Source organism: Apaloderma vittatum, unplaced genomic scaffold (genome assembly GCF_000703405.1).
Source record: "Apaloderma vittatum isolate BGI_N311 unplaced genomic scaffold, ASM70340v1 scaffold21784, whole genome shotgun sequence".
Taxonomy (NCBI): Eukaryota; Metazoa; Chordata; class Aves; order Trogoniformes; family Trogonidae; genus Apaloderma; species Apaloderma vittatum.
Window position 1 is genome coordinate 7,067 of NW_009714653.1, and position 21,783 is coordinate 28,849.

General features: G+C 46.9%; 1 protein-coding gene across 1 annotated transcript; it reads right to left on the reverse strand.

Moving 5' to 3' along the window:
- Positions 1 to 2,675: 2,675 nt before the first annotated feature.
- On the reverse strand, positions 2,676 to 21,775 carry CASC4 (cancer susceptibility candidate 4). The gene is made up of 10 exons (XM_009868859.1): positions 21,605 to 21,775; positions 16,359 to 16,413; positions 15,379 to 15,481; positions 14,201 to 14,291; positions 13,157 to 13,301; positions 12,564 to 12,644; positions 12,220 to 12,318; positions 10,723 to 10,896; positions 6,189 to 6,356; positions 2,676 to 2,749 (listed from the first exon to the last, which is right to left on the reverse strand). The coding sequence occupies exons 1-10, from the start codon at positions 21,719 to 21,721 to the stop codon at positions 2,676 to 2,678; spliced, it is 1,107 nt and encodes a 368-aa protein (XP_009867161.1). The 5' UTR covers positions 21,722 to 21,775.
- Positions 21,776 to 21,783: the final 8 nt, after the last annotated feature.

The window sequence follows — 21,783 nt, forward strand, 5'->3', positions numbered from 1 at the left end:
CCACCCTTTTTTTTTTTTTTTTTTTTTTTTTTTTTTTTTAACTGAAGCGGGATTTGTTTGACAGAACAATTCCCCTTCGAAATAAAATTCTTTAAACATTGGATCACTAACTAATGAAGGGTGAAGTGCTTAGCGACCTAAATTAGATTCCTTAAAAGGATATCCACTCGGATCAAACTGTGTTTCTGTATGGGCTATGCTTAAGCCACATACTTGCCCGAAATACAGAGGCCTTGCCGAAGCCATGAATCGTGTTCTAATTTTTACTATCATCAGACCTAGAGAAACTTAACATGGGATTATTCTACACGTAAAGTGAGAGACAGCCTGTGGTATACAGGAGAGTTTTTGTGTGTAGTAGTTAGAGCAAGACTATAAAAATCACCCATTTCCCACACCAGTTCTCTAGATTTTGCCTAAAAATACTGGATAATGTCATTCTGGGGCATATGCAGGAGAAAGCACATTACAGGGAAAATCAGACGGAAGAGAACTGCTTTAAGAGGCCTTCCCAGCACTCCCCGCCTCGCTCGAGATGGCAAATGTGCTGAAGTGGTCCCTGAGCGAGCACTATCAAAGCGTTCTCGCTTTTGGTGCAGAAGGGGCGGGTCCCGACTCGTACGGATTCAAAGAAACACCACGGAATGGTTTAGTACTCCAGAAGACAAGAAGCTAAAATAAAACTGGATTGTGTCTCTGCCCATCGCGTTACTGGGACAGAAAGGTGACACCGGGCTGAGTCAGGGCCCGGTCACAAGATCTGTGGCAAAGGGAGCTGGGCGTGAAGGCCGGCGCCTGTCCCGCGCTGAGCTTCCTCCTGCAACCCGGCTCCTGCGTCCCAGCGTCGCCGAGCTCTGCGCGGTGTCAGCGGCTCCCAAAGAGCAGCTCCAGCACCTTCTCAGGCACTCGCTAGAAAGGGGCTGGGAGGCACCGAGCGAGCTCCTGCTCTCTCCATCGCTGCCTTGGCTTTGGCCCTTCTGCAGCAGCTGCCACCACCAGGAAGCCTCAAGTCAACCCCGTTTTAGAAAGTCGAAAGAAAACAAAATAAAATTCAGAAGCCTCACATACTTTAAACAACTTAATTTATTAGAACCCATAAATGTTGCTTTCATTAGAAGAATCAAGTTAACACCTAATTTAGGGTGAAATTACATTTTAAGACAAAAAATTGTAATGCTTAAAGAGAGTATTTACTGAAGACTGCTGTTCTTAGAATCCTGGTACAAGTTTAAACTCAGTGTGTGGTATTAGTACGGTGTCTAATGCTGAGCAGGTTCAGCATTTTCTTGTCAACTGAAAGGACGTCACACCATGCAAAGGGCTATTCCCAGCTGCCTCCCCGAAGTACCAAACGAAGCCTGAAACAAAAACCCTTGAGATGCATCACCAGAATCTGAAATATTTTTTTCTTGTGTATTTAAGATTGACTGGTAAAAGAAAAAAAAAAAACAAACAACTGTTGAACCTTAAGGTTCACTCAATTGGCAACGAGCAAACCTGAACTGTTACTTCAACCTGGAACCTGAGTACAGAGAGAAAATACAATCACCCACGTCAGAGGCCCTATAACTGCTTTTCACAGGAGCCCTTTTGGAGAAGCAGGTTGGGTCAATAACCTTCATTCCACTACTGTCGATCAACAGAATCATCGCCATCAAATTCAGAAAGTGCTTAAGCACAGAACACCAGAAGTATCCAACGTACAAACCCTGCGACACAGAAAATCAAAACGTGGACCGTGGCAGATGTTGAGATCTGTATCCGAGCATTAAACCGGGAATTAAGTGGAAGGGCTGCGACACGGGATGGATGCTCTCGAGACAGCGGGACGGTGCACACGACCTGTTCACCGAGGGCGAGGGGTGTTCCTTCCTGTAAGATCCCTACGAAGCTGCTGCAGGCGCAGCTGCTGCTCCCTAACACGCTTCCTCTCTTTAACACATACACAAAGAGTTCCTACAAGCTGTGCTGAATTACTTATATTACCTTTTAAAATAAGCTATTAGTTAGAGACCTTTTTCAGGAAGTATCGAATGATTAAAAGTCTAATATCGCTGCTTTCCAGCTCTAGCTACGAGATTTGGTCACTGTATACGAGAATTAAAATGGTACTTGCTTCCAAAGACTGTCGGAGCCTTTCCTCACTTACATTAAGGAAGGAGCGATTTTTTAAGCATTCAGGTGTCATTATCAACCAACAGCTCACCTGCAAAATACAGAAACACAGCACTCGTGAGAAAAGCGGGAGTATTTCTGCTCGTACAGGTAGTACTGTAGAAAAGGAGTCCTTTGGCTGTACATTGTTTCCACCGTGTATTTGTTACATCAGATACAAACTGTACAAGTTCTCCAGTTTACAAAGTTTTCTGAATCGCAGAAACAGTTCAGCCCATATTTATAACAGCGGTTTAACTTGTAAAGATTATTACAGATAAGGTACAGTCTAAGTAATTGGCTCAATGTAACAACAAAAATGTAGTTTTAATACAATTTGCAATAGTACAACTATGTACACATGTACAGAACCGTCACTGCATTGACTTTGAGTAGACTCGTCATGTTTTATCATCATATTCCTTTGAAGTAAGAAACACCAAAGTAAAAATGGTTCAGTTTTGCAGCACTTCAAGTTGCTCAGTTGAGATCTGGTGCCTGGTTCGTGCCGAAGTCCGGCCCTAGAGCACGCCGTCGCTGAAGCGGGGCTTGCCGTAATCGACGAGGTCGTTTTGTAGATCTCTTTCTTCATCATCTGCAATTAAAACATTCGGATCAGATCTAGATGTGACACTACTGAAAAAATATTTGAACGTACTTTCCCAGCACGGGCTGCTAACGCGTACGGCCACGGGAACTGGCCGCGGCTGGTTACGGGAATGAAGTCACCGGGAGCACACGGAGGAAGCACGTGGGCCGGCGATGACAGCTCCGGCCAGCAGCACCCTGGGACAACACTCCGGGCCTCGCTGCCGCTGCCTTCCAGAGATTTATTGACTGCAGAGGCTGCAGAACTAGTTAAACTCCTGCTGTAACCTGAGACTCTTCCTATGGGGATTTCAACCCCAGCCACAAGCCCTCAGGCCGAGGTCACACTTTCTCCCCTTTCTTCTCAGGTTTGAAAGGGGACACCTTCCACAGCACCCAGCACCATGGATTTGTCCTTCTGCTGGGACTGACTTTGCTGTCGACACCCGTACATACTGCTACTGTGCGTCTCGGGTCTGAAGGGAGATGTTTGAAAATGAAAAAGGCAGCTCTCGACCCTTTCCCAACCTCTTATCGGCAGAAATCCCTGTTCTCTCTCTCAGCGCTGCTGAAGAGTCAACAATACACTTGTCACCGCTGTCCTCTGCAGCTGGAACAAGGCACCCAGCCGGGCTCCTGCGCAGTGAACGCTTGGCCCTTCCGTCCCCACGCAGCTCCTGAATTGCGGAGCAGCCACATCCTCAGCCGGGGGGAACAGAGCGGAGCCGAGAGGGCCAGGCAGGGGCCACTTCAGGCAGCCACAGCTTTCCCAGCGGGGCTCAGTTCCTCTTTCAAAAGGATTCACAGCTCTGTCCCTAATGGGAAGAACAACAATGTTCCACCTTGTCTTTCAGATCCAGGATGACTGTCTCACTCCACCGCTACTCTGTCCTGCTTCTGTCCTTGGGCTTTGGTTTTTGAGCCTCCTTATGAAGAATCAAAAAACTAAAGAAAATAGAACTCGTGCATCCTCACTATAACCATTTACTGCGGACACACATGCAAAAATAAAAAAATCCACCAAGCAAACACCCATCAGCACTTTTTCAAGTGATGGTTGTTCTGCATTTTACCTGCCGCAGGTCAGATCTCTCCCGTGCGGGCCCCCAGCCTTCCTCCCTCAACAAATGTCAAAGCCCTAACCCTTGCCTTCGGTTCAGCTGAGGAGCTCTTATTGCGCTGTGGACCGCATTCCTTTACGGGCAGCAAAGATGCTCTTTCACGGGAATGGAAAGCAAAGTTGAGGTGTACTCGGTCTTTTCCTAGACCAGAAGCTGTGTGAAGCTCCTCAGCGCTTCCACCACCGTTACTCGTCCGCCTGCCCGCGAGGCGGGTGCCCGGGGGGACCCTAATCCCCGCAGTGAAAGGTTGAAGTTCATCAACATCTGCATTTCTTCAGGGAGGAACCAGTAACACAGCAAACGAACGTCACTTGATTTATAAAATCTTCCACCATCCAGCCACCAGGAAAACACGTTTACTCCGATGGAAGCAAACGGCTTTTCAATATCGCCTCACGTTTCAAACGGGGACCGAAAGAACGAACGCCAGATTGGATGCTGACGTTCACGTGAGCCCATCTCCCAGATTTGTCTATTTTCCTCCGATCATTTCAATCCAAGGCCCACACATTTCTAGTGGCAACCGAAAACCATGTTTAATTAAATTGCTTTGTTTGCACATGCCACATGCTTTGTTCTAGCCTAATGCAAAACCATGTGATGTTTTTCTAATAGTTTTTAGACAGAAATTCCAGGGTTTTTTCCCCTTCTCTAAACAATTATAACCACTCTCCCTCCAAGCCCCCACGATTTTACCCTCTCCTAACCTGGAAACAAAGTCGTGTAAAGGCAAAAGCAGACACTTCAGAAGAAGTGCTGCTTCTGGACGCACCACTCCCCGCTCTCGGACTTAAATCCCATCAGGTCAGCAAGTTATTAGGAAACAACAAAACAAAGGGCTTGGAAAATTAAGCCCGAGGTAGTAACAGACACTGCTCAGCCTATTCTTCACCAAAAGGCTCCCAGAAGTCACTCTTTAACCTTTACCATGAGATACTAAATCCGTTATGTCTACACAGATACACAGAGGGGTACGAAGAGATTTTTGCCAAGTCCAAGCCGTGACCCGAGGGGCATCACGCCGACCCAGGGCAGGAAGGGTTGTGGGGAGGAGCCGGGCGTCCCCCACTGCCTGCTAAGGGGAGCCGACCCGAAAACCACGAAAAACCCAACGTACGCAACTGCCTCCATTTGCAGAGCAGAGCTTGGACACGAACCTGCCCGACGCCCCGCACTCGGCTTTTCCTGGCAAGCCCTTCCCCATCTGAACGAGTCTCCCACTGCCACAGCATCGCCTGCAGCAGCCCTACGTGCTTTTGCACCCGCACCGACCAGCAAATTCAACCCAACAACGACCCGTCAGTGACGCAGAGGGACTAAAGTCCGTTGCTGGTTCCGAGCAGAAGTTTAAAAAACCGGGCCACATTGTCTAGAGCAGCAGCAGTTTTCTTTTTTTATCAGGAAGTTAATTAATTGCCCAGAGTTCTGATCCATACTTTTCTTTTGCTTGTTCATCAGTTTTAAACTACCAGCCCAGCCAAAAAAGTGCTTACGCTGCACGGTTAGATGCATGCCCACAGAAATCAGTTGCTTTTTATCAGCTTTTCCCATTAATTACACCAATTAAATACACATCTGAAAAAACTCCAGCTAAAAACCTGGCGTTACGAGGATTAAAATCAGGGTGCCTGGAGAACTTCAGTTGCTCGGGTTTTTTTCCTCCTCTTTATTTTGCACTTTCCTTGGTTGGCAACACTGTGTTTGTGTAAATGTCTCCCCCCTGCAGACATGCAAGCCTTGCACAACGTGTGACCGAGCCCCTGGATGGAGGGGGCAGACAACGGGCAGACAAGCAGTGGAGAGGCCGGGCCGCATGCAGGGCGAAGGTGGTGGCCATGCACTGCAGGGGTTAGGCTGGCTCCGGGGTAAGGAGGTCTGAGGTGTGGTTAGCAAGGAAAAGCCTGTTGAATCTGTGTACGATGGCACAAAAATCACACCGTGAACGGGGAACTGAGGCCTCGCTGCTCCCCGCCTCAAGGCAGGTGTGAGGGCAGCAGCAGTCGCAACAACTGTGCCGCCGTATTTGCAATTTGCTTTAGTCCTTGTCAAAGATTACAGCCCAGGCCTGGGGTTTTAAACAAACCCTCTTCTGCAATTTGAAGCAGGAACTGTGTGCACGGCTGAAGGAAGGCCCCCAAATCCTCTGGCTGCAAACTGCGGGAACGCAGCGCAGAGCAAGACCGAATTTTAAGGATTGCCTAAAGCTCATTTGTGCTCCGGTCTAGATTTGCGATTAGCTAAAACCAGCGAGGCTTTACACAAATTCAACAAGTAAACTCAGCGTGGATTTTATTACAATGGGATGGAGACACGGCCCAAGCTCACCTTGGACGTCTTCTTCTCCACCATCACCATCCTCTTCCTCATTGTAAGCCAGCTCGGCCTGTTTGTCTGCCTCATACTCACCCACGTTCCCATCATCCCCATTATAATCTGCCAGTTTAGAACCCTGCTGCGGGTCAACAGGGGACTCATTCTCATCAAAGAATCGGCCTGTGAAGTAGGCAAAGGATTAAGTCAGAAGCAGAGAGGAAAGAAATAGGGAAACTCTAAACGACAGCAGACCCAGGTTAAGATAGTTGGGGGGGGGCTGAGGAGGGGTGTAGAAGTTTCAGCTGGAGGAGAAAGGGGGCAGAAGGGGGAGAACAAAGCTCATGGAACGCCTCTGCACAAAAAGGAGGCGCTCGGGTCCGGCAAAATCTGATCGTTAGCAGCTTCGCGCTTCGGAGAGAAGAGTTAGAGTGAGCACCAAACCAACCGCTCCGTCCCACAAACACTAAGGAAAGGTCTCCTAAAACACAGGAGAGCAAACGTGGAAGTTCTTGCGTCCAGGCTCTCTTCTGAGGAGAACTGGCCTTTTTCTGCACACAACAGAGCGACAGACCGCTGACTCCGTGTGTGCCTGCAGAGCGCAGCCCATCCTGTCGGGTACAAATCCAGCAAAGATCCACCTTGCTTCTCTGAACCGACTTGTTTATTACCCAATTTGGCTTTACACTCTGGTTTCTATTAAACTTCAACAGTTTTCAAACCCTTCTGAATTCAGTATCTTTGTCTTCCAGCACAGGATTACGAATAGCTCCGGATACTGAAACAATGCACGAGGAAAATGAGAATTAGCTGGAACTACGACATGACCAGACAGTCAACAAGCACACAATGCGAGATTAACGGTGTGATGTCAGGTTGGGAGCTGGCGTTTAATGGGATACAAGGAGATCTGTTCGAGTCCAGTGCGGCTCGGTCTGCTCGCCTGTTGCTTAAAAGAATGCAGCCCCGAGTCTGCAGAGGATACAAGTCTGGAGGGATAATGTACAAATGGAAAAAATGGGATTAAGGCACGATACAATCAGGCTGGAAACAGACTGAGAAAACAGGTCTGCCGAGGCAGATGTTATGTGATTCGCAGTGGAAGCAATTAAACAGAGAAGTAAAACTGAAGAATATGTCAGTATTAGGATTAAAAAAGAAGTTGGGTTTTCAATGGACAGATGTAAAAATGAAACTATTTCTTAATGAAACGTGGCAGTATATAAAAATCAGAAAAGAAGAAACTAGTGCTTATCTGGGTGGGGAAGAGGAGTGGAAGAATCACATCTAGTGCAGCTCACATGTACAGGAACAGAGGTTTCAGTTATTTTTCATAAAATAAGCAAGAAGAAATTATGATCTGTTTAGGAATCAGAAGTTTAATATATTACTCATTCTCTATTCATCTTGATTCAAGTAATCCTTGCTATGATTGTTTGTGGTTTTGGACACTGCATCACCTATCACCTGCTGCACCGTATGATTCACACACGTGAGACATAAAGCGAGCTACGGAAGGACAACGGAACGCGCTGAACTTACAGAAAAAACAAGCCTGTAGAAAATGCCAGAAATACTGTGACAAAAAAGTACTGAATAAATATAAGCTGACAGAAAGAAAGGTTAAAAAATTAGAAAGAGATCCTAGGAAACACAGCAAGCCTCGCGTGGGGGTCTTCAGAGCAACCCCACTGCTCGTGCGGGCAGCGGCGGGTTTGGGGCAGTCAATGGCTCCTCGCACCACACCAGGAGAGCATCGACACTCACACAAGGCTCGTGTAACAGTCTCGGGGTGGCGAGGCTTTAGGCAAACACCAGAACTGGAGTCGCTGGTGGCCGGCCAGGCAACGTGCCAACTGCTTTCTGAAGCAGGATAAGATGTGGAGTCTCGGTGGCACTGCATCAAATCCTCTCCAAAGCCCCGTCGGTGTCCTGAGCCAGGCACCACCGGGACCGGCTGCTTGGGACACAGCGGGATGTGTTGTCCTGAAGCACAGGGGGTTTGTGACAGCATGGGATGCCCCACGAGGACACCGCTGATGCTAAAACCTGCAGGCATATTTGCTGAAATGAACTCCCAACAGATAGGTGGGTTTTTACTCAAACAGCCACCACGTGCCCATCTCTGTACCTAGTGCCAAAGCTGCTTTTTAAATCCATGCTGGTCATGGCTTTTGGGGAGAAATTCTCCGGTTCTGAAATGGGGCAGATGTGACAGGTACCCTGACCAGTGCTGGTTACTGCTCTCGTCCCATGGGCTGAGGCACAGCAAGTTCTGCAGCACTCGGCAGCCAAAACCCCGGCCAGGCAGCTGCCTGCAGGGAGAGCTGCGTGCCAGAGCTGGGCTCCGCTGTGCCACAGGGGTGAGTTTATCAGGGATGGACCTTCTGGAAGAGCCACTGCTGACCAACCAGGAAAAACCCTCTGCAAACCCAGACCTACTTCCCTATGTGCTAGAGAAAGTGCCTCCCTCGCTGCATCATTACAATGTAAATTAGTCCAAACGTGCAGAAGAAAAGGAAAAGACTCCCCAGTGATGCTGAGTGACTCCGTGGTGCCCATTCACAGCCTGCGAGGGAGACATTTCATTCACTGCTCCTGCCTGCAAAGCTCAGCCCCCGCATCATTTCCTCCACCAGCGGGGAAGACAGCCAACCCGTTTCAGACTCCCAACAACTGCAGTCTGAAGCTCCGCCATCCCAGCTGGAGTTGCTCACCCAGAGGAGCACAAGATCTTCAAGAAGCTCCTTCAACAAACTAAACAGTCTCACACCTCTCAGGATACCCAGAACAGAAGCTCTGTGCATGCCAGTTCTGAAGGCTCCTAACCCCCGCTTCAGCAGAAAGCTCTGCAAGCGCCACTAAAATAACTGAAGCCTTCCTTAAAGATCTGTTTCTTGAACACAAACAAGCAAGACCACCAAAACATCAAAACAGCAAACTGATGTCCATCCCCTGCCTCTTCAACTCTGGCCTTTTTAGAGCTTTTTGCCTCTCATACTAAACTCTTTCTTTCTTTCTTCTTCTCCCCTGAACTCCTTCAAGCTTTCTTTGATACTGAAGCCAGAGGATGGCTCCACAAGCACTAGGTAAAACAGAGTTAGTTCCTCCTTCTTACGGTCTCGTTTGACACTGCTGTTACACATCCCAGAAGAAAAACCTCACTTCAGACACTTGTCAGTGACTAAGAACCACATCGGTTTTGACCCAGCTGCTCACTAGCTATTTGCCACTTGCTCTGTGCATGTAAGTCTCCATTCTTAACTGCAGACTACTACTACATTTACAAACTTCTGTGCTGCCAAAATCTCATCTCATACATTGTTTATCATCCAGCACTCAAAATACCAAACTGTGCCAAGCAAAGGATGCATCTTTGTAAACCTGGCAGCAGCTTTTCCAATAAACGCGTTAGTGGTACCTATGCCTGCCACAGTCTTTTCTCAAGGTGTGCTATTTCTGTACCATGTCTATCCCACCCACAGAGCTAACACAGGTTTCTGGCAGGAGGCTGCAGAACCTGCCCCCCTTTTTTTTTTTCCCTTCCCAACCCTCACGACTCTGAAGACTGCTGCTCCGATGTGGTTCACTTGTCATCTTGGAGCACGGACGGATTTTAATCACCGAAGCCCAAGCAAAAGCTACTTAGCTGAGAGTACAGAGAAATTCCAAGTTGAATTTATAATTGCTTTATGATAAAGAAAAATCGTATTTGGGTAAAAAGCAAGAGGAGATATTTCAGCACTACGTTTATTCTTCCAGACATCCCTTCCCCACCCAAATGCTAAACAATTGGAATTAGGTCTTGAAAAACAACCAGGTCAAGGTGCATCAGGTCAGCACGCTCGATACTAATGCTTGGGAGCACAGTGTCTCCACTAAGAAACTTGTTTCAGTCCAACATTCCTACGGGAAGACACTAAATCAAATGCTGGAGGTGTTAACACTCTCCAGACATCACGGAATCAGCCCCAAGGCAGGGAGCTCCTCGGAAGCAGCACACACACGGGCAAGCTCTTGCCCACCGTGCTGCGGCAGCACCAGCGCACACGCAGCGCCTGCTCCAGAGACTTCTTCCTCGAGCAGCCGGGGAAGAGAAGGGGTCTGGAAAACTTCCTCCCATGGGAGAACAAACTTCTGGCCGATACACACCCCCCCCCAACACAAACACCCCCAGCTGGGAGGGTATGGTTCAAAACGTCCCACTGAAGTCAGATAATGCAGCGTGAACACAAGTAACTCGGTATCACTACGAATCGGATGTCTGGACTTCATCTATTTATGTGTGCAACAGTCTGCAAAGGCATTTTAAATTCCTACATGCAGATACATTTTTTATGACTGAATACATAAACATATCTATCAAGCTATGACAAATGACACAGGAAGGCCTATCTTTTACACAGGAACATATGACATTTCTTTTCATGCTCACTTTCCAGAAGGCCGCCCGCTGCAATAGTTCCCATTTTCCAGGCAGGCACTACTACAGAGAGAAAATGAAGTGATTTTCTTACTATATTGAAGTAAGAGATATTAGTCAACTTACTTTGCTTCATCTTCTGCAAGTCGCTAACTTTGCTCTTTGGAATCTTTATATGGTCCATCTCAATTTTGCGTTCTTTCTGATTTTCCATGTTTTCTTCAAAATTTAAGTGCTGGAGAGCATTTGAAGGTATCTGCTTTGCAATGTCAGCATTTCCATCATTGTCACTGTGTAAACCTACAGGAGGAAGAAGCGTGCTCAGTTTTTAGGTGGCTCCTAAAGAAGGCTGTGATGTTACCACAGAAGATAATTCATCACATTTTAATGCAGATTCAATCCTAAGCCGTTACCTTCTCAGCTGATTTTCTGTATGTGCTTAAGTGCTTGATAAAGCTCAGAACAATAATACATTTATGTATTTTCTTTATCCTCCTGCTGATTCTGCTTTTCAGATCTACTAAACATCACTTATTGCTCCAAGAGCTGTGATCCGAGGAGAAGGCTGCAGTAGGTCACAAAAGTTATGCTAAAATAATGAGCAGAATCCTAGGACTGTGTAACCCAGGACTACAGAAAACCCCCGTCGGTCCCCTTGAAATTCACATCAATCTTCTGTCGATAAACTCTTACGTGCAATGAAGCGAGCTCTTCTCTTGCTATCTTTCATATTTCCTCACTAATAGAAGTCAAAGTGAAGGACTACCTCAGCACAACAGAAAGAAGCCAACTACTTAAAAGATCTGACATTTGGAGATAAACGTTAAACGTGTGTACAGCCTTTGAGCTCGCTGGTTTTGGTATTCTAATCTACTTACACATCCACTGCAGAGGGAAAGAAATTAAACCTGCTGCCTTTTTTCAAAAGAACCAATAACAGGCACAACAAAACGCTTCAAGCTGTTTGCTCGTGTCACACATACGTGATGAATACATTACGCTGGGTGGTTTTTAGCAGGACAGTATGTGAACACGCCACTCGCAGCGCAGCTACAACCCAACATTGGCATTAAAGCAAAGTGACTTGATCCACGAGCATTAAACCTAAGGATATTTTCTAGGGATTTGCATTCTTTCCAACTGCAATTCTTCTAAAGCCTGGAACAGGAGGACAGTGAGCAAGCAAGAGCCCCGCTGCCGCACCTCTGGATCCTGCTGCCTGCCAAGAGACCAGCAATCAGCTCCTGCTGATACGGTGCAGCCGTGTCTAATTAGTGCCCCTAAGGAGGAATACTAATTTCAATTACTCTGTCTGTCGGGGAACTGTTGAAGCATTTATCTTTGAAACTTCTAACTCTCAAACTGGGCTGAAGATGGTCAAAAGGCTCAGGGATCACTGGGTGTGGGGAGGCACAAAGCAGCAACCCCGCTGCCTCAGAAGTCAGACTAAGAACAGGCCAAGGCTTGTATCCTGCACCAGTCAGTCACTGTTTTTCTTTTTGTAACCACATCAAACATGAAAAAAGGGGCTGCTCACATACATGTACCATTCATGATATGATAACAGATATTAAATAAAAACTACAAAACATTGACTTGTCACCCGCTCGTTAAGAATTTCACCTGGCGCCAGATTGGGAGCGTGGGGCTGTTCAGTTGGAAGGTTTACAACAGGTTGATGACCTTCACTTTTAGGAGCTGAAACATGTGGCTTCTTCAGAGCTAAATGAAAATACATGGGGGAAAAAAAAGCATTAACACAACACAGGGGTGCAGTGAATTACCAGAAGCAGGCAGTTTTGAGGGCACAGTAAAAATCGCTCATTTTACACCCCACTTGAATTTTATTACCATAGATAGATTTTAAAACTTTGCATTCATTGTATTCAAAGAGGAAAAAAAAATATATATATATATATATGCCACCGAGAACCCAAATGTGAAAGTATTAGAATATTTCTCCTAACCAGTGGGAGTATCTTCAGCTTTAGCAGGGTCATTATCTTCTATTTCAGGCATGCCTGCATCTCCTCCTGGTTTCACTTTCTCTGGAGAGAGAAGAATAGGACATTCTGCCTTATTAACCTTTAAATTTGAACAACATATTTCCCTCTTCTGGAAGGCTCCGAGACCAGAAGAAAAGTCCTTTCAGCCACAGAACACGTCCCACATTGATAAAGCTGCTGCAGCGCTCCTCACACTGCGCTGCACAGGTCACCGACTCCTGCTCTGGAGCAGCGCTCCCCAAGCTGGTGGAATCTTCAGAAAGGAGGGGAACGAGCTGTGCTGCTCGTGATGCCAGAGGAGGAAAAGCCCTGCCGCAAGACGCTGACCAGAACGGGCACGGCACTGATACAAAAAGGTGCCGATTCAGCAGCACAAGACATAGGAACAAAAAACTCTGGATACCTATAAACTCTAACTGAGTACCACCACACACAGCTGACGGAGTTAATTCATTGCTCTACTTCAGAGAAACGCACGATTCTGTACGATAGCAAAGGGCACAGCACAACTGCTCCATAACTTACCAGAAATGACAAAAAGAAGAACGAAATACCTTTGCTGTTTACAACATGATCTGAAGGCTGCTCGTTCTTCACCACGTTTTTATCTTCTGCCTCCGGAACAGTCTTAGGTATTGCCTGGTCATCATTACTGGGACTTACTTCAGTGTCTCTACTGGACTGAATTTTTTGTGTGGCCTGTTAGAAGAAATTCAGAAGGAGCCAGTATTAAGCACATCCCTGAAAACGACAGAACAAATGTCCTCAAATCCATGATTGCTCTGGGTAAGCAAAACCACAGTTATGCATTAAGACCATCACCCAAGCAAACATCAGCAGAAGTCCTCTCTATGCAAACGTGAATCCTGAGCGCAGCATTAACAGGCGACTGAACAGAAGACGTGAAACCAGCAGGGCTGCGTGCCGGCTCTACTGGCAGGCGCAGCTGTTAAGCCCAACACACACAGGTCAAGGCCTTCAGTCTCAGGTCAGAGACTTTGAAACAATTCTAGATTTTAAGACAGATCTGATCGAAACCTACTTCAGGTCTGCCTCGCTTTTTGAAATGTTTGTAAACAGAGACCAAGTAAGGAAATGAGATTTTGAGAAAAGCAGGTTGTTTCATCGTTTGTAGGAAAGAGGCCCAGGTTCTACTGGCAGCTTGCACCACATAATTACACCCCTGATACCACTCAAATACCATTGTTATTTGCATCACATTAGCACCTCGAGGCCCCAGTGGAGATCAGGTTCCCCTTTGCAATAACCTGTCTAAGGTTGTAAGAACACAGATCCTGCCCTGGAGAGCTCTAAAGCAATATCCATTTTACAGAGAAGAAACCGAAATCCTTCGCAATGATGTCATGCAGAAAGGCTGGGGCAGAGCAAAGAATGAAGCCTCGTCTTCAAGACTCAGAGACTGAGCCAGCCAGGCAGCTGTGCCCGCACTAACGCCCGTCTAGGGCTGCTTGGGACAATATTTAGCAAAAATCTAGAGGAGAAACATCCAAGGGCTCCATATACCTGAAATACTAAGTCAAAAGCCCAGCAAACCTCGGGCTCTTCTAACTCAACAAAGAAACTGAGCTGCACGTTACCTTTTGTTCCCGCAAAATTTGGTCCATTAATTTCTTGATGTTTTCTTCGTGCTGCAGTCGCATTTCCTTCATCTGCTGCCCACACTGCAGACTTGATTAGAAACACGTTATTAGTTATATTTTGTTTGTTGTGTCTGCTCGCCCTTAAATAAAATAAGGGGGAAAATATGAAGCGGCGCAAAAAGCCAAACCTGAGATATAACTAGAATAGTCTGTCCCAAAAGCCTTGTCCTGGAATGTGTATGGAGTGGAAATGGACTGAATACAGAAAGAAAGCAGAACTGGAAAAAACAGGGACAGAGCAGAAAAACAGTAAAACAAAGAGAATGGCCTTGAGCTATTTCCTCCAAAACCTGGAAAGCAACTGGAAAGTTAAGCTTCACAGTTAATCCATCATCAGCATCTTCTAATTCCACTGGGAATTACTTACTCTCCCAGTAAGTATGTATCTCTCTCAGCAAGTCAGATTTTTCTGAGGTCGTATCTCACTCTGAGGGGAAGGAGTAGAACTATACAAAAAATAGAACTCAAAGATGCACAACAACTACAGTCAGTAACAACTCGATCGAAAGGGCACAGCTCAGTGTCCCAACTCCTCTAACAAACCACAGAGACATCAACCTAATTCAACAGGTCTCCCGGCTCCTACAAACCCGCAAATACCCAACGTAGCACAGAAAGAATATTTTTGTGTGTGTGTGTGTGAAGGTCTCAAACGTTTTCTCAAGCACTAATGTCCTCCATTCCTCACAGCCCCAGAAGTAGTTGTTCTCCATCATAAAAGGCTGAGGTCAACTTAAAAGTTCAATATACACAATGCTTTCAACTTCAGTTGAAAAAGATAAACCCACGCTTTTAGAAAGGCAGCAATTAACGACCCTGGCAGCTCACAGAACTAGGCTGATTATACTCTTCTTAGTATTTGTTAACTAACTTTATAAAGAAAATGTATTGACTCCAAATTGCCCAATGCTGACCAATTTCAGGAAGTCAGATTTTTCTTAGGTTTTCGAGGACAGGAGTAGAACTACACAAAAACTAGAACTTCAGAACCAAACCACTAGCTAAGTGCAAATTACATCACCAAGTGAGTACACTCAGACTTGCCCTTCTTAATACCTACAGGCCTCCGGTGCACAGACACAAACCCACAGTTACTATCTTTCTTGAAGACATACCTATCGTATTCCAATCTCCTCGCAAGGTAAGTGTTGTTCTTCTTGTACTCGTGAAGCTGATCTTCTTGGCGAATGAATTCCTGACGTAATTCTGCTAGTTGTTCTAGACGGAAAAGCAAAAATCAACATGAATATAGAAATGGAAGGAAAAAATCCCCATGGCAGATACAACTTTCAGTATTGCTAGAGAGGTTAAAAATCTGCTCAAGTTTTATGTTATTTCTTCTAGACGTGCTTGAAAAAACCTTGAAAACTAACTTGAAAAAAATGCCAACGTAATATTAATTCATCTGTCTGCTGGAAATCTCCTTCACTGCTTGAAAGGCTTTGTTATTCTGAGTAACGCAGAAGTACTACCAGGGTACTTCAGGCACGATGGTCAAATACGCTTCTTCTGCGATAAATGTTTTAAAGGAAGTACCTTGAGACTATCCACAAAACCAAAACGTATTTCCTGCCTTCGCAAGTAATTGTTCTAGAAGCTCTTCTCCCTGCAGCCCAGGCTCCAAATAACTGTACAGCTTCCTGCATAACTACAGGCAGAAATGCCAAGCACGTTGTCCGCAGGCATGTTCCAGTCCTGGCTTTAGCTCTGAACCCCACGCAGTGAGGTTACAGGCGCCGTAGCCACGGCTGTACGGATCAGCCTGAAAAGATGTTTTCTGGACCTTTTCTAACCCAGCAGAATATCCCAACGCTGCTGACGCAAACGACGCTGAACTGTGTATTCGCTCACAACAATGACTCCAACACCTCGGAAGCAAAAATGGGCCTGATTTCTGCAGACAGCAGAGCGACCTGCAGGAAAGCCAACCCTACGTTTTCCCAGGCTGGGTAATAAATGTAATGACATTTCACGTTACGCAACGTTCCGGCATCACTCGATCCTTCGTTGAAGATGTATTCTGCAGTACCCAGGCAGTTAAAAGTTACACAACTTCCCAGTCTGCCAAATCCCTGCTTGGCCACAAGTTCCTTACCCTTTAACCGATGTATGTCTGCCATTTGATAGGATATGTTGGTCTGCAGCTTCATCTGAAAGGAGGAAAAGATGACATAAATACAGACAACCTAAGGTTAGAGAGGGTTTAGGCTCCAGCGACGCGGGTGCATTTGTTTTCATCGTAAAGACCACGTATGTAAAGGTTTATCGGAATGACACATACAAGGCTCTGGTAAATACAAGTAAGTCATATTTAGCTATCGATAAGTGCCATGACCAACCTGAATGCTATACTTAGGCTTTGCTAACAAACACTTAAATTTATTTCCAGATCCTGCTTCTATCAAAAAAGTGGATTCTGTCAGGACTAGGCTAAACACTCTGCATTCTGATACTGCAGAATATATTGCTGATAGTGCATAAGTGCATAAATAAATCAGTGCACAATGTGAATTCTTATGTGATGCTACCTAATATTCATAACGCAAATTCTACTTTTAAGAGAGAATCCAACACCAGCATACTTCGACAACAGCTTTTAATTTGGTATTTTAAGTAAGGAAAAAGTAGCAGTTGCAGTAAGAAATGCACGTACACAAAGTCATTAAGACGCTTTAACTCGTTCTTACGTAAAGACCTATGTAAAGATAAAAAAATAGCAGAAATGAGCAAACACAAAAAAGACACAAGCCCTTACTTTTAGACTTCCTCCACCCACCTCTATCTCCCCTTTTATCAAATTAGTCATTTCTTTAAACATGTTTCGTGTAACATTTTTGTCTTTAAGAGACTCTAGACTGCCTGATTCAATTTGTCCCATATGGGTTGAGGCAGGTGGTTATAACTTTACAAACTGCAGCCCGTCCTGGTTTGAGAACACCAGGATAAAAGCTTTCCAAAAGAGAAAGCAAGGAGGGCGGATGGTTTTGGTAACTCGGGAAGCCTGACCACGCTGCTCTGAAATAGGATCCAAACTAAAAACACCCAGAAGGCAACAAATCCACAAAGGAGATCCCAGGAAGAAGCAGGTTCTGTTTTCAAACCTTCCCTTTCAGAGTTGCTAACACAGAAAGCCTTCCCTCCGGCTGGCTTCTGCTCCTCCTCTAAGACACTGCCTGGCGATGGGCTGGGGGAGGCTGCCCGTCTGCTCACTCGAGTTTGATTTGAAGGCAGCATCGGTTTCACCGCACCATCTTTCCTTTTGGCACTTCTGAGCTTCAGAGAAAAGTGACAGAATTTATATCCAAAACAGCTCAGCTGACAGCAAATGTCCCTCTTCCAAAGGATGGAAAGGAGAGAAGCTTTTTTATGATTCATGGGATCTGTTCCACCTACTCACGCAAAAAAACCCACACTCCACAAACCATGGCACAAGGCCAGCTCGTTCTCAGCTGTGCCCTCCCTGAGTCTAGACCTCTTTGTGCTGCTCCTATTTCTCCGTGGCTTCTCAGATCCTTTCCAAAGCAGTCGGGACATATAAAAGAAATTCTCTGTGGCCCAACAAGCTCTGCACAGGAAAAAAAAAATAAAATAATCAAATATCCTGTGCGTGCCAGAGCCACGTACATGTGAGGCAACCTTCTGGTGCTGTCTGAGCTGTAACAGTCTCATCATATACCGAAACGCAACATAAGGACAAAAGCTATAAACACGCGGGAGCTCATCTCCCTGGGCGGCAGGTCAGAGCACGGGGAGTACTGCTTCCTCGTGAAGTGGGTTGTAGGATGTAAACATCCGCCCCATCTCCCTGCGAGCCATTTCTTTTTCCAGCAGCAAGACCCTCCACATGGCCTGTCGAAGCAGCAGGAGCGGGTGCCCCCGCTCCCGGGCACCGCCTCGGGCGCCAGGGGTTCCCAGGGCACCGCTGAGGCACGGGAGCTGCTTAAAGGTCTGTGTGCACAAGGGTCTGCAGGCCACAGCTCGCTGACCTCTGGGCTTCCACTCTCCGCCTTTTTCCGAACAGGCAGCGCTACCATCGCGCAATTCGTACAGCAGCAGCGCTGACGCCGTGACCATCGGGAACACACAGTTACGCTGGAAGATGTGTTCAACGTCTCTGCGGTCAGCTGAGGAGCTATCGAGGAGCTTTGGCAACAGAGAACATAACCAACTGCTCTCAAGGATGTTTTACTAAACGGTTTCATCCCTCTCTAGGCACCAGCGCAGGGGCAAGGCTGAATGACACACCTGGCAGAGCCAGCGAGAGCTCTGGACCGAGAAAGGCACGATCGCCAGAGCTGTAACCGCCAACACGGAGCTACAACCCCTACACGCTGGGTGGCTGCCAGGTGGGGCTCCCCACCACAAGTTCCTGCCATTCAGTCATTTTGTTGAGCTCACTGCAAAGGGATGTGCAGAGCTCTGGAAAAAAGCATCCTCGCCGTATGCTGCACGGCGGCGTGAAATACTCAGGAAACAAATGCCACCTCTGCCCGTATCAGCCCTGAGACACCGGGGCAACCAGTACCCCCACCTGCCTCCCAAGAGCTGCTCAGGAACTCCTGAACTCAAGAGCTGCTCAGGAACTCAATAACTTTATTTCCAGGTCCAGACGACCATCACCAGTTTATCGAGATAAGCACAGGCTGACAGGAGAAGAGACTTCCCAAGAACACACACAGTTGTGCTTTTTCCTTTTTTTAAAAGACAACCCCAAGACACCAGGTTACGCTACCACGTTTGCCTGTAGGAGCAAACCACACTGCGGCGCAGCGTCACCGGGCGGGAGGAGAGAGACAAGGGTTGGGGCTTGACCACAGCCCTCGCTGAGCCCGGGGCAAGCTGCAGAAATTCCCGTTCCCTCAACACCGGGAAATGCACACCGGGCTTACGTGACCACAGGGCAAAGGAGCCAAAGGAGCAATAAGGGAGAACTGACACTGTGACAACCGCCAGAGTAACACCTTTCCAATGACTTTTCTCATGAAATAAGCCCAGATGTGTTGGGCTCACTTGACACCCCAGGCGCTACCTGGGTTTTACTACAGCTCCCGCAGTTCACAAATGCACCAAGATCGTTGGTGAAACCCAGTTTGTTCACAGAATATCCTTGCCCGACTCTTTTTTGATACTAAAGGACCTACCATTCAAGCCTTTCCTGGTCAGACACTTTATGCCTGCTGCTCACTATATTTTTGTAACAGATTGTTATTCTCTAAAACAGATCTTTATTCTCAACACTCTAAAGTACTGTCATTAAAGGTTGGAGGGGTTTTTAGAAGAAAATAGGCTTGTTGCCACTAAGAACATGGCAATAGCTCACGTGGGAAGAAAAGAGAACAGGATAGCGACTAGTTATTGATAAAACATCCTGCTACTCTTGCCTATTCAGGCACAGTGAACACTCTGAGCACAGGATATTCAAAAGCCACCAGCTTATATGACCTTACGTGGCAGCTTCTGGAACAAAGAGCGCAGACACAGGGCCTGTGCTGCAGCACGCATATGATTATCAACAAAACCGCGAGGTTTCCTGGTCACGTTTCTCCTGCTCCCCTCAGGTTTAGGGAGAAGAGCCGAGCGGGCAGCAGGCAGGTGCAGCCCAGCAGCACCTCCGTTTGTACCCTGACCTCCAAAGTGAGCTCCGGCTTCCCGTCACCCGGAGGCTCCCTGGCCCAGCCCTTGCGTTTCCTCCTCCCCTGCTGTCCTACAGCAAACCACCCCAGCCTGCCAAAGCCACTGTATTTCAAAAAGCAAGCCTTGCCACGCACGGCGTCCTCCACCAGCCCTCGCAGAGCTTTACGCCCAGCGGTCAGCGCAGCAACACACCAGACGAGTTCACCCCGCGAGCACAGGCTGTCACCAGAGCAGGACCTCGACCTCGCCCGTGTGCAGCGCAGCCGCTGTTTTACTGTCCTCAGGGAGTGCCAAGTCCGTGCTGCGCTGGCAAGTTACGACCATCTTTGGATGCTTTCTTCTATGGAAGCAAGCGACGAACAACTAAACCTCTTTGCTCAATATTTACATGTAAAGCTCAATTTAAAAAAAAAAAAAAGTTTAGAAAACTACTAGTTTTCTGCCTTTTACATGGGGAAGCATCTTCATTAACACATAACTGCCTTGCGTTCAGCTTTTCTTACTCATCAGACTGAACTATTTTGGTACATGTAAAGAATACTGTTTTACAAATTAAACTAGATTTTATAGCATTGCAATTCTTTTAATCACAATGGCGTTAGCTGCGTTTATTTCCAACGGAGAGCACTGGTATCCATCGTTACAGATCTAATCAGGCTTCTTTTATTCCAGTACCAGAAAAATTTAAAAAATTAAGAAAATGTGTTTGCTGAACACACAAGTTCAGTAGGAGAGAAAATGTGACTTCAACACCTACTTAATCAGTTTGAGGGAGTCTGTAGTTTTGTAACGAGACACGTATGCATTTAGGCTTTTTGTGACTGATCTTGCACTGCTCATCAGACGTGTAATATGAAGGGGCCAGAAAAAACAAACTGAGCCAGTAATGAGCCCAGGTGTGACATTTCCATAAATCCTACTGTGAGCAGTGCTCAGTTAGCAGAACTACGGACCACATGCATACAGAGTACATGCTGCCCCAGAGGAGTGAGTGGCAAAACTTATCTGCTTAACTCCTCTGTAAAGAGCTTCCTGCGGAACGCTGGAAGTTCATGCTTTCACTCATTTTCCCTTCCCCAACAAAAGAAATCCCCAGGCCACCTCCTCATAAAAGGGTAAGCTCAGTTTTGTATTAGCTTGTCTCTTCCCAGCTAACAAAAATGACACATTATGTCAGGAGCAAGACAATTTTTTCCTCCCAAGTACATGGTGGCTGCCTAAGAAGCAGACGCGGATGTGCCAGGCGTATCACGGGGAAAACAAGCTCAGGGGTGCTGCTACACCTGAGCATTTCACTTGTTCCATTTTCCTCAAGGCCAAGCAAACTGTAGTTTTAAGGCCACGTATAGCTTTTCTGGCTGATCACAGCGGACCAATTAACCTCAGCAAAGGAGGAAAGCTCAAAAAAAAATAAAAACTAAAAGCAGCTGTCTAGAAAACAGGTTGCTCTCAGTGTTTTCACCGCTGGCACAGACAGTGTCTTTGCAGGACGCTTTCAGGGATGCGTTCTGAAACCCAACCACACTCCAAATTTCCCGACACCAACCAAACCGGACACGCCAGCTCTAGCAAGCAGCGCCTGTGGGCTCTACAGTGGCACGGCCATCGCCCGGCGAGAATAAACGGTGCCCCCACGGCCAGACTGCCCCCGCAGGGCTCCGGGGAGCCCTCCCACCGCCCCGGTCCCGGCTGCCGCCTCCCCTTTACCTTGCTGTCCTCGCACTTCTTCACCTGGCCGTCCCTGGCCTGCAGCTGGCTGCTCAGGTGGCTGTAGTCGGCCTCCTTCTGCTCCAGCTGCTTCTTGTGGGAGTCGACCTTGCCCATCAGGTCCGAGTTCCTTTTCTCCAGGCGGCCCCGGGCCACCTCGGTGCGCTTGGCCTGGCTCT